Here is a 22538-nt window from a genome sequence, read left to right on the forward strand (position 1 = left end):
CTGAAGAGACTCCAATGCAGCATTAACGTGCCGGGCATGCAGCCTGCCATGGAAGCAGAGGCTGGAAGGGAGGCCCAGGGGCCCAGGGATTGGAGCTGGTGTCACATTTGAAATATGGAAACAATTAACAGTGGCAGCTTCTGCCTCAAGAGAGAACGTAGGTGCAGGGGTGAGGGGCACACAGTGGCCATGTGGCACATGGCAAAGCAGCCAGCTTGGCAATTTTCTAAATTGTAGAATGTGAGAGCCAAAAAATATTTTCAGCCTTATCTTTGCTCGTTTTCTGTCTCGTTAGCACTCCAGCCAAATGAAATGGCTGTTTCCTGAAGGCCCAGGTTCTCTTTTTTTTCCTTTACAGCCATTCCTTTCCTGTCATCTAAATCCTCTTTTCCCTCCACTCCACCTCGCTGCTGCTTCCTAGTACTTAAATGTTCAGCTCAGATGTGGCCACCTTGACTTTGCAGGGGAAACAAGGGCCCCAGCTCTGTGCCTCCAAAGCTCCCTGTTTCATCTTCATCACAACCTTGATGATGGTCTGTGGTAACTGTCTAGTTATCCTGCAACTGAACCATACACTACTTTCAGTCAGGGTCTCTCTCCTCCACCTTGATAGCCTCCAAATTTTGTCACAGTATCCAACAAGGAGTGGGAACTCTGTCTTTTTATTTTTTGCTTTATTTATCTGTTTTTTAAAAATTTATTGGAGTATAATTGCATTACAGTGTCATGTTAGTTGCTGCTGTAGAACAAACTGAATCAACTATATGTATATATCCCCTCCCTCTTGAGCCTCTCTCCCAACCCACCCCCATCCCACCTCTCTAGGCCATCACAGAGCACCGAGGTGATCTCCCTGTGTTATACAGCAGCTTCCACTAGCTATCTCTTTTACACATGGCAGTGTATATATGTCAGTGCTACTCTCTCAGTACATCCCACCCTCCCCTTCCCTCCCTGTGTCCACAAGTCCATTCTCTACATCTGCATCTCTTTTCCTGCCCTGCAAATAGGTTCATTGGTACAATTTTTCTAGATTCCATATATATGCGTTAATATACAATATTTCTTTTTCTCTTTCTCATTTACTTCACACTGTATGACAGACTCTAGGTTCATCCATATCACTACCAGTGACCGAATTTCATTCCTTTTTATGGCTGAGTAATATTCCATTGTATATATATCATATCTTCTTTATCCATTCATCTGTCAATGGACATTTAGGTTGCTTCTATGCCCTGGCTGTTGTTATAGTGCTGCAATGAACATTGGAGTACATGAATCTTTTTGAATTATGTTTTTCTCAGGGTATATGCCCAGTAGTGGGATTGCTGAGTCATATGGTAGTTCTGTTTTTAGTTTTTTAAGGGACCTCCATACTGTTCTCCAAAGTGGCTGTATCAATTTACATTCCTACCAACAGTGCAAGAGTGTTCCCTTTTCTCCACACCCTCCCTGGCATTTATTGTTTGTAGATTTTTTCATGATGGCCATTCTGACTGGTGTGAGGTGATACCTCATTGTGGTTTTGATTTGCATTTCTCTAATAATAGTGATGTTGAGCATCTTTTTATGTGTTTCTTGGCCATCTGTATGTCTTCTTTGGAGAAATGTCTATTTAGGTCTTCTGCCCATTTTTTGATTGGGTTGTTTGTTTTTTTGATATTGAGCTGCATGAGCTGCTTGTATATTTTGGAGATTAATATATATGACAAACCCACAGCAAACATTATTCTCAGTGGTGAAAAACTGAAAGCATTTCCTCTTGATCAGGAACAAGACAAGGGTGCCCACTCTCACCACTCTTATTCAACATAGTTTTGGAAGTCCTAGCCATGGCAATCAGAGAAGAAAAAGAAATAAAAGGAATCCAAACTGGAAAAGAAGAAGTAAAACTGTCACTGTTTGCAGATGACATGATACTATACATAGAAAATCCCAAAGATGCCACCAGAAAACTACTAGAGCTAATCAATGAATTTAGTAAAATTGCAGGCTACAAAATTAATACACAGAAATCTCTTGCATTCCTATACACTAACAACAAAAAATCAGAAAGAGAAATTAAGGAAACAATCTCATTTACCATTGCAACAAAAAGAGTAAAATACCTAGGAATAAAACTACCTAAGGACGCAAAAGACCTGTATGCAGAAAACTATAAGACACTGATGAAAGAAATTAAAGACAACGCAAACAGATGGAGAGATATACCACATTCTTGGATTGGAAGAATCAACATTGTGAAAATGACTATACTACCCACAGCAATCTACAGATTCAGTGCAATCCCTATCAAATTACCAATGGCATTTTTCACAGAACTAGAACAAAAAATTTTACAATTTGTATGGAAACACAAAAGATCCTGAATAGCCAAAGCAATCTTGAGAAAGAAAAATGGAGCTAGAGGAATCAGGCTCCCTGACTTCAGACTATACTACAAAGGTACAGTAATCAAGACAGTATGGTACTGGCACAAAAACAGAAATACAGATCAAAGGAACAGGATAGAAAGGCCAGAGATAAAACCACACACATATGGTCACCTTATCTTTGACAAAGTAGGCAAAAATAGGCAATGGAGAAAAGGCAGCCTCTTCAATAAGTGGTGCTGGGAAAACTGGACATCTACATGTAAAAGAATGAAACACTTCCTAACACCATACAAAAAATAAACTCAAAATGGATTAAAGACCTAAATGTAAGGAACTCTGTATTTTTAGATCTATTTCCCATTCAAGACATCAAAACAAAACAAAACAAACAAATATAAAAACAACAACAAAGCTCAACACGAACCCGTGTCCCCTGCATCGGCAGGCGGACTCTCAACCACTGCACCACCAGGGAAGCCCCTGCTATGTTATTTTGATGCTGATCCCTATTGCAGTTTTATTTTGAAATCCAGAATTAGATCACATGATCTGACAATGGGATGGCCTCTTTAACACCAACCTCAAACCCAGAAAACATAAGCTGCATGGTTTCCAAAGCTACACCAAAAATAGAATGGGGGCTGGAGAAGAGAATTCTCACTGAGGTTGATCTCAAAGGATTCTTAGAGAAGGGAGGGGTTGAGTTGAGCATTAAGGGTAGGTTGGGCTTGGACACATTCATCAACCCCCTCAAAGAATTTGAGGAGAGGATGAGACTGGTTTGTGCAAAAGGAAATTGAGCTCAGCTTTTCCCCCTCCCTTATCAAGCTGCTGAGTCAGCCCTCAGCCGCTCCCAGTCTCACACCTTCCCCATCCTCACACCCTCCCCATCCTCACGCTCCCAATAAGATCCATCTATACAACAAGCACATACTTATGGCATATCGGGTATTTCAAATATAGTGTGAGACAGCAAATTGGCATTTGGAGCCCTCCAGTCACTTTTTTTTTTTTTTTTTTTTTTTTTTTTTTTTTTTTTGCGGTACGCAGACCTCCCACTGCTGTGGCCTCTCCCGTTGTGGAGCACAGGCTCCGGACGCGCAGGCCCAGCGGCCGTGGCTCACGGGCCCAGCCGCTCCGCGGCATGTGGGATCCCCCCGGACCGGGGCACGAACCCGCGTCCCCTGCATCGGCAGGCGGACTCCCAACCACTGGGCCACCAGGGAAGCCCCTCCAGTCACCTTTTGAATCTCCATTCTTCTGCCCTCCCAGGATCAAGCTCACTGTTAGAATCCAAATTAACATAATATTGGTGAATTATAAAAATAATCAACTCTAAGTCATCATTGTGCCCCTGATGTGGCAGGCAGTGTACCAGGTGTTTTACCTACTATGTCTTAATCTTTCCAGAACCTATTCACTTGTGGAACAAATATTTATTTCATGTTCCTTATGTGTCCTGGAGCATCAGAGATGCTGTCTTGGAAAAAAACAACAACACACACAGACATTATAAAGACCCTGCCTTCATAATGCTTTCATTCTCAGCAGGAGACACACACCAAAGCAAATTAGCAAAATAATGGAGCATGTCGAGGTGATGAAATAAGTGAGAGCTGCTGTGAAAATAATTAAAATGGTGTAAAATAATTAAAACAAAGAGGAGAGTTGGGATGTCATCTCAGATAGGGTGGTCAGAGAGACCCCTCTGAGGAGGTGGCTTTTAAACTGAGATGTGAAGTGAAGAAGGAAGAAAGGGTACTTCGGGTAGAGGGAACAGCAAACCCAAAGCCAGTGACAGAGAAGCTGGGACAGGGTGGGCATGGCTGGGTGGATGGGGTGAGGCGGGGTTGCATAGGTGAGCAGGAACCGGGTCTTCTGTGGCATAGGCATTCTTTTGCCTTTCCATCTGACGCTCAGCAAAGTAGGGCTCTCATGAGCATTCCTTTGTTCAGAGGCACTTCCTGTCTGCCCCAACTTTGTATGTTTAAATTAAGCTGGGCCACCCCATTCCTGGCCTGTCACCATTCAGGAAAAGTTTCAGCATCCCTGCTCTGGCCACTTCTCCCCCTGACGTATCGCTTCTTCCCTCATTTATTGCCCTCCGTTCAGTTCTGTGTCTGCCTGCCTCCTGACATAGTTTTTGCTTCCTTTCCTCTGCCTGTCTCCACGCTGCCCTGAGAACCAGGGGTGGATTGACCTCTCTTTGCGACATGCCTCCCAGGTCCATCTCAGATACAGCCCCACTGCCCACTCTCACTTCATGCACGATGGCACCCAGAAATCAGCTCATTTGACCATCCTGACACCCAGTTCTCAGTTCCCAACTACTGCTTGTCACCTCATTATTTGAGATCCATAATTTGAGGGGGATTAGAATTTGACTAAGCAACCTGACTGTTTGAAATTTCAAAGGACAAATGAATTGGTAAGATGGAATTTCAGGCAGTGAATGACGATTATTATTATTATTATTTTTTAAAGAATTTGCCTCCATCTCCCGCTCATTTAAGTGTGCTTTTCAAAACCCTTCTCCGTTGCCATAGAAGATGCTACTTGGGGAATCTCAGGGCACTTTCCCATAATGGAAATGAGAAAGTTGAAAAGAAACACACCAGCAAATGATGTTCCTTTTTGCCCTGGGATACTGTTCGTGATGATTTCTCAGACGTGATCTTTAATTGTTTCATCTGAAGAGTATGCGTCTTCTTTCCTCTGACTCTCTTCCTAGAGGCTTGTGAATTAGATCCAGCTATTAGTAGCACTTACTAATTTCCTCTGAGTCTTGCTGGCTGAAGCGCTGGGCTTGAAACAACTTTTAATTTTGTTTTTAATTAAATTTCAGTGGTTTCAAATCACTCACTTTTAATGTCCTTTCTTTGCAGCCCTCAGAAGCAACAGGAGCTGTGTGTTCTTGCTGATACACACACACACACGGTCTCATGTGCATGTATCCATGGCCTGGCTAATGACTGACTCCTGGCTGAGGTCCAGAGCAAGAGCAGGCAATTAAGAAAACAGAAATGAGTCACAGAATGAGCCTTTGTTTACCCTGTTGTATTCAAAGCTTAAGCAGGAGTCTCTGTTATTGTGTTTGTTTTTGCCAAACTGTATTTGAACAAGGCAACATTCCCTTGTATTTCACAGTAGGGTTATCAAATATATGTAAGTAAAAATAGTATAAGAATAGCTAACACTTATGAAGCATTTATTATGTGCTAGGTACTGTTTTAAGGACTTTATGTAGATGACCTCATTTACATTAAAAGTGAGTAATTTAAAACAGCGGAAAATTAATTTACATATATTACCTCCCACATTCCTGTGAGATTCTTATCCACAGGTTTATAGCTGAGGAACCAAGGCCCATTTAAGTGGATCATTATCTCTGGGTTAGCTCCTGGCTGGGCTGGAACATGAAAACTGGCCGCCTGACTCCATGGTCCTGCTCTTAAACACTGCCCTGGACTCTCCGTCTATAAAAAAACAGGAAGGGCCTTATCATCTAAATGAACTTAACAACAAAAAATAGAGAAAATTGACTAGTTCTTTGCAAAAGTGGAATTATGTTAATCTCTATTTGGTCTGTTACGTGGCCTCCGGTAGGGCCCAATCCTATTGTGTAAATTGTAAACTGCACTGTGGGATTGAGTTCAGAGTCACAGAATCCTAGTCTGGGTATTTAACTGCTCTTTCAGATACTTAGCACTGCAGAAAGGACAATTGAGTTTGAAAGCAAAAGCATAAATACACGCCAAATCTTACACATCCCCTAGTTTAGCTAACATCATTTGCTTTACTGCTGGTTCCAACCGAAAATGTTTAGAACCCAATGATCTTCCATCTTAGAACTTCACGTACTTTATTTTTATTTTGCAAGAAACATTATTTAACTGATATCACCACTTTCCCTTCTCCTCCCCAAATACACACACGCACACGCACACACGCACGCGTGCGCACACACACACACACACACACACACACACACAAGCCTGCTGGGTACTCACAGCAGCTCCTTTCTTTCTCCGCAGCACTCCTTATTTGTAGTCCCGTACATGTTGGTGCATTTGCTTGTTTAACGCTCATTTCCTTGTACATTCGCTACAGCCAAGTGCTGTAGTGCTGTGTCTTTTGTGTTCCCTGCTGAATACCCATTTCTTCCAACCAGGCCTGGCATATGTATGGCGCTCAATAAACATTTGTCAACTATGTGAATAAATATGTTCAGACTCAAACTCAGTAACCAGACTGCTGAGAAGTGAAGTGACAGTTAGATGAAGCACAGGAATGAGGAAATGAGGAAACCGAGTCCCAAAGAAGGTAATAGGTTTGCCCAAGCTTACACAGCTGCTGAACAAGATCTGTCTGACTCCAGGAGCTCTAATATCTCTTGCTGTGAGGATCAAGTGAGATATTGCGTGTAAAGGTGTTAGACAGTATCTTAAATGCTGAACAAACATTGCCTGTTACTAAGGCTCATTAGTGAGTCTCTGGTGAAATTTGAAGCACTGTTGGAGAATGTAGGGGGAAAACTGTGTGGTCGCCTTCTTTTGTTCCATTTGATAACATCTAAGGTGGTCTTCTTCAAAGAGCTGAAAGCACCATTGTCACTTCATCCATCCGACCATCCATCCATCCAAAATGTTTACTGATTACCTGCTAAGTGCCAAACACTGTGCTAAGGAACCATAATTTGAAGATGAGTTAGATATGGATTGTCCCTCCGAAAGCTCAGTCTCTTCCAAGGTAGATAAGACATCGACTTGCCCAAACCTTGCCACGTGGGGGATACTCAGTAAGTTTGTGCTGAACTCAAATCCTTTAATAGTGACAATCATGTAAGGAGAGCGGTTCATATGCAAGGCCATTGGGGCAGAAGAAGGACAGGCCACTTCCAGGTGAGAGAACCAGGGAGGACAAATTGCCTTTGACAGGGACTGGGAGGACAGGTGTGGTCAGGTTGTTCATGGGAACGACCTGAGCAAAGACAAAAGGACGGATGGGCTAGAAAGGACATGCCTGAGAGGGGGGAGCAGAACCATTTAGTCAGTTGCTGCCTTTTTTATCCAGTGCCTCTCCTAGCCCAGGGGAGAGAGAACAATATTCCTTAGTTGCCAGGGACAAAAAAAATAAATAGCAAGCACATTTTGGCCACCAACTATGTGTTTGACTCAATACTATAAATATATGTATGTGTGTGTGTGTGTGTGTGTGTGTGTGTGTGTGTGTGTATTTTATTCTTTATTCCGCCCCAAACCTTCTGAAGTTGTTGGTATACTAGCAGTAGTAGTAGTAGTAGTAGTAGTAGCAACAGCAGTACTCTTATTATTAAAGTTATACAGGAGTGATTGTAGTAAACATTAAATATGCCCTCATTCATATTCCTAGTCCTAGTCTTTTGGGTTGATGACTCTCTCGGTGTATATTCTTCCAGAATTTTTGCTACTCCTACACTGGCACAAATACATACATACACACATGCATGAACACACACACACACACACACACACACACCCTGAATTGCTGCTTGTTTGTTTGTTTCAAACCTGAGATAAGATCCTACATATTCTTAGGCAACTTGCTTTCCTCATCAACCATGGACATGTCAGTATGGTATGTGGAGTATGTGATAGGTATTATTGTCCCCATTTTATAGAAGAGGAGCCAGGACTTTCCTGGTGGCGCAGTGGTTAAGAATCCGCCTGCCAATGCAGGGGACACGGGTTCGATCCCTGGTCCAGGAAGATCCCACATGCCGCGGAGCAACTAAGCCCGAGAGCCACAACGACTGAGCTCGCGTGCCACGACTACTGAAGCCTGCGCGCCTAGAGCCCGTGCTCTGCAACAAAGAGAAGCCACCGCAATGAGAAGCCCGCGCACCACGATGAAGAGTAGCCCCTGCTCGCTGCAACTAGAGAAAGCCCATGCGCAGTAATGAAGACCCAACGCAGCCAAAAATAAATGAATAAATAAATAAATAAATAAAAGAAGAGGAGCCCTCAAAGTCAGATAATGGGCATAAAGTTCATCAGCTGGTAAGTGGCAGGGTTGAGGCAGCAACCAGTCCTTTCTGATTTCAGAGCCTGGCTCCCTTAAGCTACACCCTGTGAGAACAGAACGAAAGAACTCATCCTTCACATGCCATGTACCAGAAATGTGGATCTCAGTCATCCTATATCCTGTTTGAGCCTCAGGACCTTCGTCTGGTCCTCAAGTAAAAATCTTACCCTTTCTCTCCTCACCTTTCCCAGAATTCATAGTAGGCTCAGCTGGTGCGGGGCTGGTGGCTGTGGACGCTGCAGTGAGCCTAAGCTGAGCCTCCTTTGTTATGTTGCACCAGGTACCAGTATTCTGTATTTAAGCAGCTGTGCTCATCTGTGCCAGATGGTGAAAGCTGTTTCAGCAACATGACTGTTGAAACCTCTGATTTTTGGAAGCCTTGCCCCATGTGCTCCTTTGTAGCATCATAAAACAATTAAATTTAGGCTTAGCATTAATTTGAATTATTGTCCGGTTTCCAGAAAATATCTTCTGGAAATGTCAAGAGGAGGTATTACATGTCTTTGGAGATATTAAGTATTGAATTACAGTATTATGTCACTTTCCCCCTGCCATTTTTCTCTCTCGTTCACACACACTCTCAGCATGGTCTGATCTATGTTTCAGGCACCACCGTGAGAAACTCAGTACTTAGGGAAATAACCAGAGATGAATATTGACAGAGGCCAAACACACACACACACCCACATATTAGTAGTGTGGATTGGTTTTCCTCAAAGTAAGGAGAGTGGGAGGCAGCCTGGTGTTACAGACAGAGCTCTAGACTCAGAGACGGGTGGACTGAGCTCTGATTGGGAATCATCAGCTCCTTAGCTGTGCAGTTTAAAACATGTACCTTTGACATCCTTCAGCTTCAGTTTCCTTGTCTGTAAAATGGGGGGTAAAAGTAACATTTGCCCTCCAGAGTTACTTCTAGGATCAATTAGATTAATAGCAGCAGCAGTAATAAAAACTTCCATTTGATAAGTAAGGTACACAGAGTCACATATGATATTCCTTCAAATGCTCCAAGGTAAATATTATTCATCCTCTTTTAGATGAGGAAGCTGAGGAAAGGAATATTAAGCAGATCCCAAGGTCATTCAAATAAAAAATGGTAAGGACACTTTTTGAATCCAGATTTGCCAATTCCAAGGTCTGTGCTTTTCCCACTGAATTCAAAAGAGAAGAGAATAGAAGGTAAGAGATCTAGAGAGAAAGGAACGCACACACACGTACATACATGCACGCACGCACGCAATGACAGACACACAAAAGCAGGCAGGTGCCTGGACCTAATTTGGTCGGTGGGCATTGAACCCACGGTGTGGCAATGAAACAGATCCGGGAGGAATTGCTAATATGGTTATTCTTAGCGCTCACAGTTGTGAGTCGTCCTTACCAAACAGGCCCTGACGTTTGTGCAGATTGCTTGGGAAAGGCAAAAAGAAGCGTATTTCATAGAAAAGGGTGGACCAGAGGAAGGGGATGGGGCAAGGAACGTAGTTAAGCTGCTGGATCTGGAAAATCACAGGGCACATTCATGCATTTGTTAATTCAGCCAGCCAGTCATGTCCTAGCCACAAATTTTGTATTTTCATTACAAATTCATTGAACCTAATAGGTGCCAGGCATTTCTCCAGGGCCTCTACAATGTTACCTCACTCCTGCGACATTTTTTAAAAAAAATTTTTATTGGAGTATAGTTCATTTACAATGCTGTGTTAGTTTCTGCTCAACAAAGTGAATCAGTTATAAATATATATATATCCACTCTTTTTAAGATTCTTCTCCCATATAGGTCATTACAGAGTACTGAGTAGAGTTCCTGCAACATATCTTAAAATAGTATCCCTTGTTCCTGCCCTAGCCAGCTTGCCCCGGGAAACTGTGAAAATCAGAGATGCTGCTGAGATAAGCCATGAATCCACACAGGGAAAAGGACCATTCTTGGGTAGACACGGTAAAGGTTTTCTTCTTTTAAATGAAGCTATTGTCTGACTGTTTCCCAGTCAGGGCCACCATGTTGCACAGCTCCAGGAGCAACATCTAAATAGGGTGCAGTTATTCACAGAATTATCTGTGTTTGTGTATGTATACATACGCAAGCATATATACATAGGCACACTCAATTGTCCGATTATATTGTATATATGAAATATACAATAATATATATACCATATATGGTATATGTGTATAGACATATGATTATGCATAGCATGATTTTTCTTTTTTGTTATGTAAATTTTGTCCCCTGGAATAGTACAACTCAGAGGCCCTAGCCAGGCGCAGTCCTGTTCTTAGGCAATTCAAGTGTTTTTCATTTAATGGTCATAGAACCTCTGTGAAATAACTATTCCCTTTGTACAGATGTGGAAACTGAGGAGGCTGGCTGAGATTAAGTGATTTGTTCCAGGGTCACACAGTTACTCAGTGGCTGGGCTAGGATTTAACCCATGCTTGTTTGACTCCAAAATCCCGACCTCTAACTCCCATTCAAGTTCATGTCTTATGTGAGCAACTGACAGAGAGGGAAGTTTTTCAATATTAGTCAGACCTAAAGGATCTTTGAGTTTTGGGAGCAACTGTCCACCACGTTCATTCAAGAAGCACTGATCTTATTGGATCAAAAAGAAATCCAACATTGAGATTGGGTTTGCTGCATAAATTCCCAATGAATTAATGAAGAAATTTTTTTTAAAAGAAAGGAAGAAAAGATAAACGAATTATTAAATTAAAAGTAAATAGCTGCTTTTAATCTTTAACCACAATTCTTCTTTAAAATTTTAAGTAAAAAGAAAAACGGGAAGCATTTTATGACTTTGTTCTTTTCCCCTGCTGCCTAGCTTGATACCAAATTGTTATATCTCTGGGGAGAAAAATAATTTTTTGAAATTTCAACACTTTAAACCTCGTTTGTTCAGACTCAAACACCCCTAACTCAACTTTGAAGCAAGAGCAAGGATACATAAAGGCTTGTGGAATTCTGTGGCAATCTGTTTTAGCTAGACTTTGATCTCAATTTGAGGTGGGGAAGATAGAAGGCGTAGAAACACAATTGACTGGAGCAAATATGGGTCTGGCACTACAGGGAAACCTCTATTTGGGGAGAGGGAGCAAGGCTTTGAAACAGCTTTATTTGGAAATAACTCTTTTGCTAACCTAGAACACCAGTGGCCTGTCTATAGCTATGCTTCCTTTTCTGGGACATCTAGTGATGGATTCTTCAATGTTTCTTCTATGACATGGACCTCACAAGGGTATTAGCATTTCATCTTCCCATCGAAGGATCTCTAGCCTCATGACAGCTTACTTTCATGGAATCTATTCTTTCTTTCTTTCTTTCTTTTTTTATTGAAGTGTAGTTAATTTACAATGTTGTGTTAGTTTCAAGTGTACAGCAAAGTGATTCAGATACATATATATATCAGAATATATATATATATATATATATATATATTCTTTTTCAGATTCTTTTCCATTAAAAGTTATTACAAGATACTGAGTATGGTTCCCTGTGCTATACAGTAGGCCCTTGTTTTTGCCTATTTTATATGTAGTAGTGTGTATATGTTAATCCTAAAATGCTAATTTATTTCTCTTCCCCAACCCCCCACCCACTATCCCCTTTGGTAACCATAAGTTTGTTTTCTGTGTCTGTTGAGTCTATTTCTGTTTTGTAAATAAGCTCATTTGAATCATTTTTTTTTAGATCCCACATATAAGTGATATCATATGATATTTCTCTGTCTGACTTACTTCACTTAATATGGTAATCTCTAGGTCCGTCCATGTTGCTGCAAATGGCATTATTTCATTCTTTTTTTATAGACGTTCCTTAAAAAACTAAAAATAGGGTTACCATATGACTCTGCAATCTCATTCCTGGGCATATATCCAGAGAAAACTCTAATTCAAAAAGACACATGCACCCCAATGTTCATAGCAGCACTATTTACAATAGCCAAGACATGGAAGGAACTTAAATGTCCATGGACAGATGAACGGATAAAGAAGATGCGGTGTATATATATAATATACTACTCAGCAATGGGATTTATTCTTCATCGTCAGTGTGAAATCCTAGAACAAACACTGAGCTAGAAGTCACAGCACTCGGGTTCTGGTCCAGCCTCAACACTTTCCAGCTCTGTTGCCTTGGGAAATTCAGTTCACCTCTTTGACCCTCACCTCCCTCACGGTGCTAAGAGGCTGGGAGTCGTAAAATCTAGGTTTTAGTTATAGACATTTCACTAATCCCAGTGGGATCTGGGGCACATCTCTCTCCTTCCTTAGCCCTCAGTTTCTTTACTTCTAAAAGGAGAGGGTCTCCCTGGAGCTTCCATTCTCAGTGAGGACAGTAATACTTCCAAAGGGATGAAATTGATTCTTGGGAAGTACGGGGAGCGGGGGCACAAAAAATCTTACTCCTTTTATGTACAACAAAAGCACAGTACATAAACACATATACAGTATATCTGTGGTATTAAAAGTTTATGGGTGGGGGAGTGATTAGGGGAAAAAAGGTCTAAAAAGGTTGTTTCCTGTGTGATAATAAAAAAAATTAAAAGTTGAGAAGGACTTCCCTGGTGGTTCAGTGGTTAAGACTCCACGCTCCCAATGCAGTGGGTACAGGTTCGGATTTGATCCCCGGTTGGGGAACTAAGATCCCGCAAGCCGCGTGGCATGGCCATACACACACACACACACACACACACACACACACACACACACACACAACTGAGAAACTCTGGAGTAGAGGAACTGAGAGTTTTCTAACACTTTAGAATTAAACCTGTAACTTAGCATCAGACAATTCTGATCTATTGTATGATTGTTCCAAGAAAATTCTGATCTTAACTAAGTTTCTATCTTCCTTAGACCTTAAACAACAGTATTTTCATGTACAATAAACAAAAGGAAAGAGGTAACCCTCTTTCAGTTAGCCACTGGACTATCAGAGCGTTTTCTTAGTGTCTTTCTTCCCCTTGTCATATGTATCTCACTCACAGACTTCAGCAAGTTGCGTATTCACTGCAGCCAAGCCACCATTCCCTCCACCTGTCCAGTGGTGTTGGGAGTGCTTGGAACCAGGTCAGGCAGCAGACCGGGCACCTGTGGAATGAATGAAAATAGCTTAGTTCAGATGAGGGTTTTTATCCTGGACTCTACTAACCCCCAAGGGGTCCATGGATAGAACTCTATTTCAGTTACTGGTTTCCTTTGTAATACTATGCATTATGTTTTATACATTTCCAAACTTTATTCTGAGAAGTGATCCACAGGGACCAATGACACAAAATAAAGGTCAATAAATGGAGCAAATGCCAGGCTTGAGAGATAGTTGCTGTCAAAAAAGAGGTAATGTATCAGTTTGCTAGGGCTGCCGTAACAAAGTACCGCAGACTATGCAGCTTAAACAAGAGACATTTATTTCCTCCCAGTTCTGGAGGCTGGAAATCTGAGATCAAGGTGTTAGCAGGGTTTCTTTTGAGGACCCCTCTCCTTGGCTTGTCGATGGCTATCTTATGGCCATCTTCTCCTTGGTCTTCACACGGTTTTCCCTCTGTGTGTGCTTGTATCCTAATCGCTTCTTCATGGAAGGACACCAGCCATATTGGACCCACCCTGATGACTTCATTTAACCGTAATTACCTCTTGAAAGATCCTTTCAACAAGTACAGTCCTATTCTGAGGTACTGGGCATTAGGATTTGAACAAATGAATTTTGGGGTGGACACAAGTCAGCCCATAACACATAGAGAGAGTACAGAGAAATAGGTTGAAGTTGATCCAAGGAAAAGAGAAAGAAATGGCAGAAGGGAAAAGAGCTGGAAGGAGAAAGTCAGGTTAAGGCATGGAGGTAAGTGGCGGATTCCTCTCTCAGAGATGTCTGTAAGAGAGTCAGCCCTCAGCCCTGCGACCCTAGAGAGCTGTTGCCCTCTCCCAGATGCTGAGCTCCTCCAGACACCCACACTGGCTCTGCTCACTTTCCCAAACCCTCAAACTGTTGTTTTTAAGCTCGTTTTTGCAGAGTTTGATCACTCCTTAAACAGTGTTTAGTCCATGGCTGGTGGTAGAATGTATTCATCCTACATTCTGTGGGGCTCTGTGGATCGGGGGGGTTGGGGGGAGAGGTAGGAGTGGGTGCATCCTTCAGGGGTCCCTTGGGCTGAAGGTAGATGCGCTCCTTATTTCTGCTTCATCACACTTTGTTTTTCCTCCTGTGTCCTGGAAAGACGTTTCTCCCAGGTCCAAGTCCGATGGGATCCTCATGGGAAAACGTGATGTAACAGAAAGAAGGAAGCCTGTAATTCTTTTGCACCCAAAGAAAGAGGGAACAGAAGAGAGAGCAGAATACGTTGGGCTAAAGAAATTCCCCGAGCTTCCTATGTGAAGACCATCTTTTCAGCCACACAATCCTTCCCTCCTCTGCTCCCCATTCACCACTGTGACCGGAGCCTTCTTTTGAAATTGTCTATCCATGGTTTTCAGAGCTCTGTGTCATGATTTGAGGTGTAATGAAAGAGATTTGCACGGCTGTCTGGCTCTCCAGGCGGTTTTGTCTGATGCTACCTCCTTCCGTGGTATTTTTAGTTCTCATCTGTAGCTCTCTGTGTCTCTGGGGGCTGACGTGCCTCTGGCTTTTCCGACTCCACTACGGAGTGTCCTGAGCTCCCCGGCTCACCCCGATCTATGGCACACAGTTACAGAAGCAGGCTTATAATCAATGTAATTGAAGATCAGACTTAATGAGTACGTCCGTGCCCAGGCCGTCCCCTGAGCAATGCCGCACTTCAGATGCAAAATAAGGAAACGATTGGGCTGAACTGAAAATCCATTTGGCTAATTAGATGATGTATATTCCCACAGCCAGTGAGAGAAAAATATGTATATATTTTAAAATAAGGAAACATGACATTTTGAAGTTGAGATTTTGGCAAAGATTCATTTCGGAGTCATTGCACTCTGAGGAAATTGACTTGAGCACAAAAGAAGACTCTCAGAGCACCCAGAAAAAGGGAATGCATTTGATCCAAAGTCAAGAAAATAAAACAGGGGTCTGCTGGAAAACTAGAGATATATGAGACACATGGAATAAGGCATTTTTTGTTCCTTTCCTGTGTAAATATTTATTCTCAAAGTACTGGTAGAATTTACCCAGGGAGAACTGCTTGCTACTCTTTGGCTTATAACACTTTCTCTCTCCCTTCCCCCACCCTCATTCAACACACACATGCACACATACACAACAGACACACACATCTTCTGAACCTCCACTATACTCTAAGCACTGTGGTGATAGCACAGTTACATAAGGCACGGTCTTTGCCTTCAAGAAATACACAATCTAGATGGGAGAGTTAAGAAAAGGGGGATTAAAAACACTCATGCTTTGCCTTAGATTTGCCACTTTGAACTTCCTTCCTTCCTTCCTTCCTTCCTTCCTGGACTACAAGTTTTCAGTGGACAGACACCATATTTTGCTCATCCAGAGCATAGGAACAGGGCATGGCACATAGTAGGTGCTTTATTTGTTAAATGAACAAATGTATGAATGAATGGATGAATCTATAACAGGGCATATATAGCTGTTAGTTGAGTGGAATACCTTGTACGTATTAGAGAGATTAAGAGGCATATGAGCCAGGTCTGAAGCCGAGGCTGAAGGGGCAAATTCCGCCTCAGCTTTTGCCTAGTTTGTTGCTTTTTTTTGCATTCTTCAAGGTCTAGCTTAAGGACTGACTCTTTAATGATTCCTCTCTGATCCCCCTTTTTCCTTCCCCTTATATCCACTTCATGCCCATCCCTTTCAGGCAGTTCTTACAACACTCTAGGATGTATTATATCTACCTGTGCATACGTTTGATCTCCCTCATTATTCTACACATTTCTTGATGGAGTCAGTCTGTTTTTCAATCTTTATGTCTATTGCTTACTCAAGGAGCAGTTTAATAACTGTTGGCTAAATGAACACATAGATTAAGCCTTGATTAGATTTTCCAGTTACTTCCTTTCACTCTCTGATGTGGCAACTCCCTGCCACACACCTTTGCCCCTTCACACTGAGTTCCTCTGGCATCTCTAATCATCTCTAATCATCCAAGCCCATGGGGTGAACAAGAGCTCAGGAGCCACGATAGCAAAGTTCAAGTTTTGCTTTGGAACTAGGGAGACTCTGAAGGGCTAGTCTTGTGTTCTGGCTCCCACAGGCTGAAGAAAACTAAACTTTGGGATCAACGAGGAAGCATTTCTACTTCCCAATTCCGTCATAAAGTAAGCTGAACTTACCTCTAGTCAAGCATGGAATTTTGATTTCATTATTTCATTCAGCAGATAGTCACCAAGCTCCTAATATGTGCAAAGCCTTTTTACTGAGAACTGGATTGAAACGGAGTAATGAACGAATCATGACTTCTTCCCTGCAGGAGATCACAACCTATCAGAGAAAGCAAAAGCCCTTCAACACTATAGGAACACACTGAAGGGGGTTGCACAGACTCCCAGAGGAGGAGTAGAAAGACCAAGGAAGGCACCTCTGCCTGATAGCCAACCAAAGCTCCAATTCTCAAGACAGTCGAATAATGGGCAGGTCCCAGCTTTGAATGCTGAAAAACCTGGGTTCAGTTTCCCCTTTGGCCACTTACTAGTCGTGCAAGTTTGGCTAAGTCAACATCTCTCTGAACTTCATGCTGTACCTCTGTAAAAGCAGGGACATTCCTATGCTGCAAGGCTCTTGTAAGCATTAAGTGAGCATTCATCCCAGGATCTGGACCAGAGAGTGTGTTCAAAGGATGGTAACTTCCTTGTGTCGTTAAACCAACAGTATACCTAGGCGTAGTATCTTTTTAAAGAAGCTGAGGATAACCTGCTCTTGAGTGAGTCACTTCCAGTGAGAGTCATATTTCTCATGTTTGAAAAGATCTGTTAACCAGTATTGCATTCAGAGCTTCCAAGCTCATAAGAAATCCAAATAGTAATCAAAATAGCTCCAGCAAGTTGAGATTCCCCCATGTGCCAGGGACTTCACGTACTATAGTGGATGTTGTAATGCTGCTTCCAAATCTCTCATTAGAACAGGGACACTCATTCCCCCAGCCGCCTGGAATGTTGACGGCTGACTACTCTCTCTGAATCTTCCTTGGAGAAATGTCCTCCATTAAAAGGGACCACTTCATCCAAGTTTATGTCCCTTCCCCAGGGATGTCTTACAGCCTTTGACTGGCTATGTGGGGATACGAAGACCTGACACCCTTATCTTGATTTGGAACAACTCAGAAGGACCATCTCAGTTCCAGCGCTTCCCGTGGGATCAGCTGAGGGCTTTGCTACAACGGCATGGCGATCTACCTTCTCCCTCTGTCCAGTCCCACTTTGCTCATGCCCTCACAAGAGAACACCCCAGAAAACCTCCTGCATGCCAGTCTCTGCCATTAAGTCTGATTTCTGGTGAACCTGACCTAAGACAAATGCGTTGTCTCATTAAATCTTTATCTTTTTTTAACCCTGTGAAGGGGAAATCGGTATTCACAGCTTTCATAGGATATAACTGAGGATTTGTTTTCTTGTCCAAGTTTACAGAGCTGGTGGGTAGCGGAGTGAAGATCTGAATACATATCTTGCTGACTCTCTTCTCTTTATCCCTGTGCTGTGTAGCTTTCCTAAAGTAGTGGGATTAGCCAAACTCAGCCCTGGGACATAATTCAATATCCATCCCTCAGTCTTTAGTGAGAATAAATACAAGAATTATCCACTTAAACAGCATGACTGTGCTTTTTAAAAGAAAAATCTGTAGTTGATACTGACGTTCAGTGCCTTGCACAGGGACCCATGTGACATGTTTCTGCTAGGGCTTAGTTCCAGAGGGGAAAATATGGCGTTGGAGATCGATTTGCATATCTCCCCTTGCCAGAAATTTAAAATATGGAATCCAACAGACTTCTTCTTTTTTTGCTTTAGCTGCCAAGGATTTTAAGGCCAACTTCAAATGCGGTCATTTCCTTTTCTCCCAGCCCAATGCTATCTACTCCTAATGCTTTTCACATAGAGTCCTCTTTCATCCTCACCAAAACCAAATTGTCCACTGTGCTTTTGTTTAGGAACTCATTCTATACGATGATATAAATCATAACATGTGTATGACTTAGAGAAGATAACATTGCCTGCCATGCCCATATCCTTTCCAGGGAATCTTAGATCCTCAGGGCAGCCAGGTAGGGTTTGATGGGGCCTGCCTCTCTGACCATTGCCCATTGGACCACAGCTGGGTGCCAGAGGCAAGACGAACCTGACCATTGGTTAGCCAGCAGGGTCTGATGAGACTTGGCAGAGAGGTTGCTGCCCAACCCACAGGATGTCTATTAATTGAGTCCCTCTTTGGAAGATTTAAATTGCATACATGGAAAGATTTTGTTGCTTGATAGTGAGGTAGAGAGAAGCAGATGTAGGGAGAGAAGCCAAGTCATGCTAATTTTGAAACAATTTAAGATCTCCTTCTGCTGAGGTCTCTAGATCTGCCATAAATCTAGAACCACTCTCCAAGTCCAGCTCTGTGAAACCTGGTCCTATTTGAACTCTTTTTTCCCCCATTTCCCTCTGTGAAATTCTACCTTCACTATATTGCTACATATATACACTCACCATTTACACCCAATATGCAGCCCCCCTGAATGGGCTTCTGCTCCTTGACCCCAAAGAATATATATAGTATATGTATGTGTATATATGTATGTAACCCACATATGGCTGTGTGTGTTTGTGTGTGTGTGTGTGGGGGGGGGGGTCTTTTGTTTGGCCTACACAAGCTTTCAAGAACAAATTTAAACCATCATTTCCAAATTGGTTGATTACAATAAAAATCTAAATTTTCAGCCTCTCCTGATGAAAACCTGAAGTCCTTGCACCACTTACCTTTAGACCCATTTGGCAGGAGCTGGCTAGAGCTGAGTTGCAGCCGCTCCATTTTGATAGAGCCTGTAGTACCCAGTTCACCCCAAACTCCATCTTTCCTTATTATATCCCAACATTAAGGCATCTTCCATTGCATGAGTGCTACTTTTCTTTTAGAGGTGCTACAGATTTCTTTGAATCCATCTCTCTCTCTCTCTTTCTTTCTCACCCTCTCTTTCTCTATCTCTCATACAATAAAACAAAACAAAACGCAACCTAGGCCAGGGGGCCAGGATGCTATTTCCCTTATACTCAGCCAGTGCTTCCGAGGGATATAATCTGCCTTCCCCCTGTGGGGTATTAGTGACCCCTGTTCCAAGGGGGATGCGTGGGTGACAGAAACAAAAGCTTTTTTTATATTTTAAATTTGAGTATTTAATCATTCTTTACTAGGACAAATGAGGCACTGGCTAAGCACTTTACCTACGTTAATTTATTTCATTTTCACAACAATGAGGTGGGTTCCGTTACTATTCCTATCTACAGATGATGTAGCCAAGGCCCAGAGGCACTGAGTGACTTGTCCGAAGTCCATGGCCGGTAAAGGTGGATCCGGGATTTGAACCCAAGTCTCTCTCAGTCCTAAGGGCCTGACTCTTAAGCACTAGGCTGAACTGCCTCTCATGTCTGACTTGCCTGTCTCCATCGGCTGCTGACACCATGACTGGCACATTGTAAATGCTCTGTGAATGTGTGTAGCTAAGCGAGAACGGAGGACATGGGGTTGCGGGGCGGATGGCTTGTATGCACCTGTCTCTGTTCCTGCCCTGCAGCGTCAGTGGCAAGACACCTGTACCCTAAAATCGTGGAGAAAGTAGCTCTCTCTCTGTTTCCCCACAGGGAGCAGCTTTGTGGTGAGTGAGGGGAGCTACCTGGACATCTCCGACTGGTTAAACCCGGCCAAGCTGTCCCTGTATTACCAGATCAACGCCACCTCCCCATGGGTGAGAGACCTCTGCGGACAGAGGACCACGGATGCGTGTGAGCAGCTCTGCGACCCAGAAACCGGTGAGCCATGTGCAGGGCTGGGGATAGAGGGAGAGAGGCTGGGAGGTGGTCTGCACTCCTTCTGCCTGAAGAAAGGGGCTTTATGTAAAGGTCCATCGGTCCCACTGGTGGTTAAACTATGCGCTGCCATTGCCTGACAACAAAGCAAATTCTTATAAAACCACAGCATCTCAGAAAGGACCACAGAGAGCATCTAGTCCCATTTCAGCAGAGCAGAGTGTCTGAATGTCACCAGACATCCCTGAGCTCAGATCCTGTCTATCAATACCTTTTACTAGCTGGGTATTCTTTATCATTTTTTTCATCTTTATTGAAATATAATTGACATATAACATTGTATAAGTTTAAGGTGTACAATGTGATGATTTAATACACATACAAATGATTACATCAATAAGGTTCATTAACACTTCCATCACCTTACTTTTTTTGTGTACGTGGTGGTAGCATTTAAGACCTACTCTCTTAGGAGTTTTCCACATATAATACCATGTGGTTAACTGTTCACCATTCTGTACATTAGATCCCCAGAACTTTTTCACCTTAAATGGGGAGATGTTGGCTATAGGGTACAAACTAGCTGGGCATTCTTTAGCAAGATACTTTCTCTCTCTGAGTACTAGAGAATGAAAGTAGCATCTAACTCACAAGCCTGTTGTTAGGATTAAATGAGATAATGTATGGAAATCTCCTAGTATACTCATTTGTTCATTCATTTGGCAGATATTTATTGAGTAGCCGGGCACTTTTCTAGGCATTGGTGACATAGCAGTGAACAGAAAAGGCAAAATCTCTGTCCTAATTAAGTTTGTATTCTACAGAGACATTAAATTTGCACTGCCTGAGAAGATAGCCACTAGCCACCTGTGGCTGTTTAAATTTAAGTTAATTAAAATTAAATAAAAGTAAACATTTCCTCAGCCATGTTAGCCACATTTCAAGTGCTCCATAGCTAATGTGTCCAGTGGCTACCTCTTGGAGGACTCGGGACATTACCATCATTGCAGAAAGTTCTGTGGGACAGTGCTGCAATAGACAAACAGGTAAATGTGGATATACTGTGTCAGGGGATGATAAATGCTGGGGGGAGAGCACGAAGCATAATGGTTGCTGAGCTGGGAGCAGGGGCGGAGTTGTTATTACAGAAAGGGTGGTCAGGGAAGGCTTCTCCAAGGTGGTACCATCTGGGCCGGCACTTTAAGATGGAGACGGTGGAAGCCATGCTAACATCTGGGGGGAAAGCATTCTAGGTAGAGGGAATAGAAAGGGACGACACAGCCTCTGCAGCAGGAGCCCAGGAAGATCCCATTGATTCAGCACTAGCAGGAAGACCAGTAAGTATTGTTGGAGGGGAGAGAGAGAGAAGTTAGGATGCAAACTTGAAAAGAAGCTTGGGAGGGGGGTGGTGATGGGGGGAGGTTGGAAGGCCTTATATAGGAAAAGGACTTTGGATGTTACTCTGAGTGAGATGAGAAGTCATTGGAGGATTCTGAGCAAAGGAGCAACATGATCCGACCTACGTTTTAACAGGACCACTCTGACTGCTGGGTGACAAATCAACTTAGAGGGCGTTCAAGGGCACTGTTGTCCCAGTGTTGACAGGAGTTGGTAGTGGCTGGGAACACAGGGACTGGGGGAGAAGATGGTGATAAATGATCCAATTCTGGATATATTTAGAGTGTAGACTTGACAGAACTTGTTATGGGATATGGAAGATGAGAAATAAAGGGGAGTCAAAGTTGATTCCGAATCGTTCAGTCTGAACCAGTGACATGACGGACTTATCATTTATTGAGTCAGAAGCTGCTGTAGGCGGGTCAGGGCTGAGGTGAAGGGGATCAAGACTGCTATTTTGGATATTAGTTCAAGATGACTCCTAAACTCAGGCAGAGATGAAAAATAGGCATTTGAATCCAAAAGTCTTATTCAAAGAAGAGGTCTTAGCTGGAGATAGAAATTCGTGGGTCAACAACATATGGATACTATTAACCCAAAAGACACCATCTTATCTACAGTTATTGCTTAGTAAATGGACAGCATCTTACTCATAGTTGCTGCCCGATAGTTATTAATGTCCACAAACAGGGAAATAGGAGTTGGAGAGGAGAAAAGCTTACCAAGATCACAAAGCAAGTTACAAAGGGAACTGGTATTAGAACC

The 22538-nt window shown here is 42.7% G+C and overlaps 1 protein-coding gene across 3 annotated transcripts in view; it reads left to right on the forward strand.

Annotated features, from left to right (window-relative positions):
- The window catches only part of ASTN2 (astrotactin 2), a 961664-nt gene that overhangs the window by 420716 nt on the left and 518410 nt on the right, over positions 1–22538 (forward strand). For all 3 annotated transcript variants that reach the window (XM_024126377.1, XM_024126379.2, XM_024126378.1), the window contains one exon: positions 20211–20378. In XM_024126377.1, the coding sequence (XP_023982145.1) occupies positions 20211–20378 (168 nt within the window). The remainder of the gene's footprint in view (positions 1–20210; positions 20379–22538) is intronic.

Source organism: Physeter macrocephalus, chromosome 9 (assembly GCF_002837175.3).
Source record: "Physeter macrocephalus isolate SW-GA chromosome 9, ASM283717v5, whole genome shotgun sequence".
Classification (NCBI taxonomy): Eukaryota; Metazoa; Chordata; class Mammalia; order Artiodactyla; family Physeteridae; genus Physeter; species Physeter macrocephalus.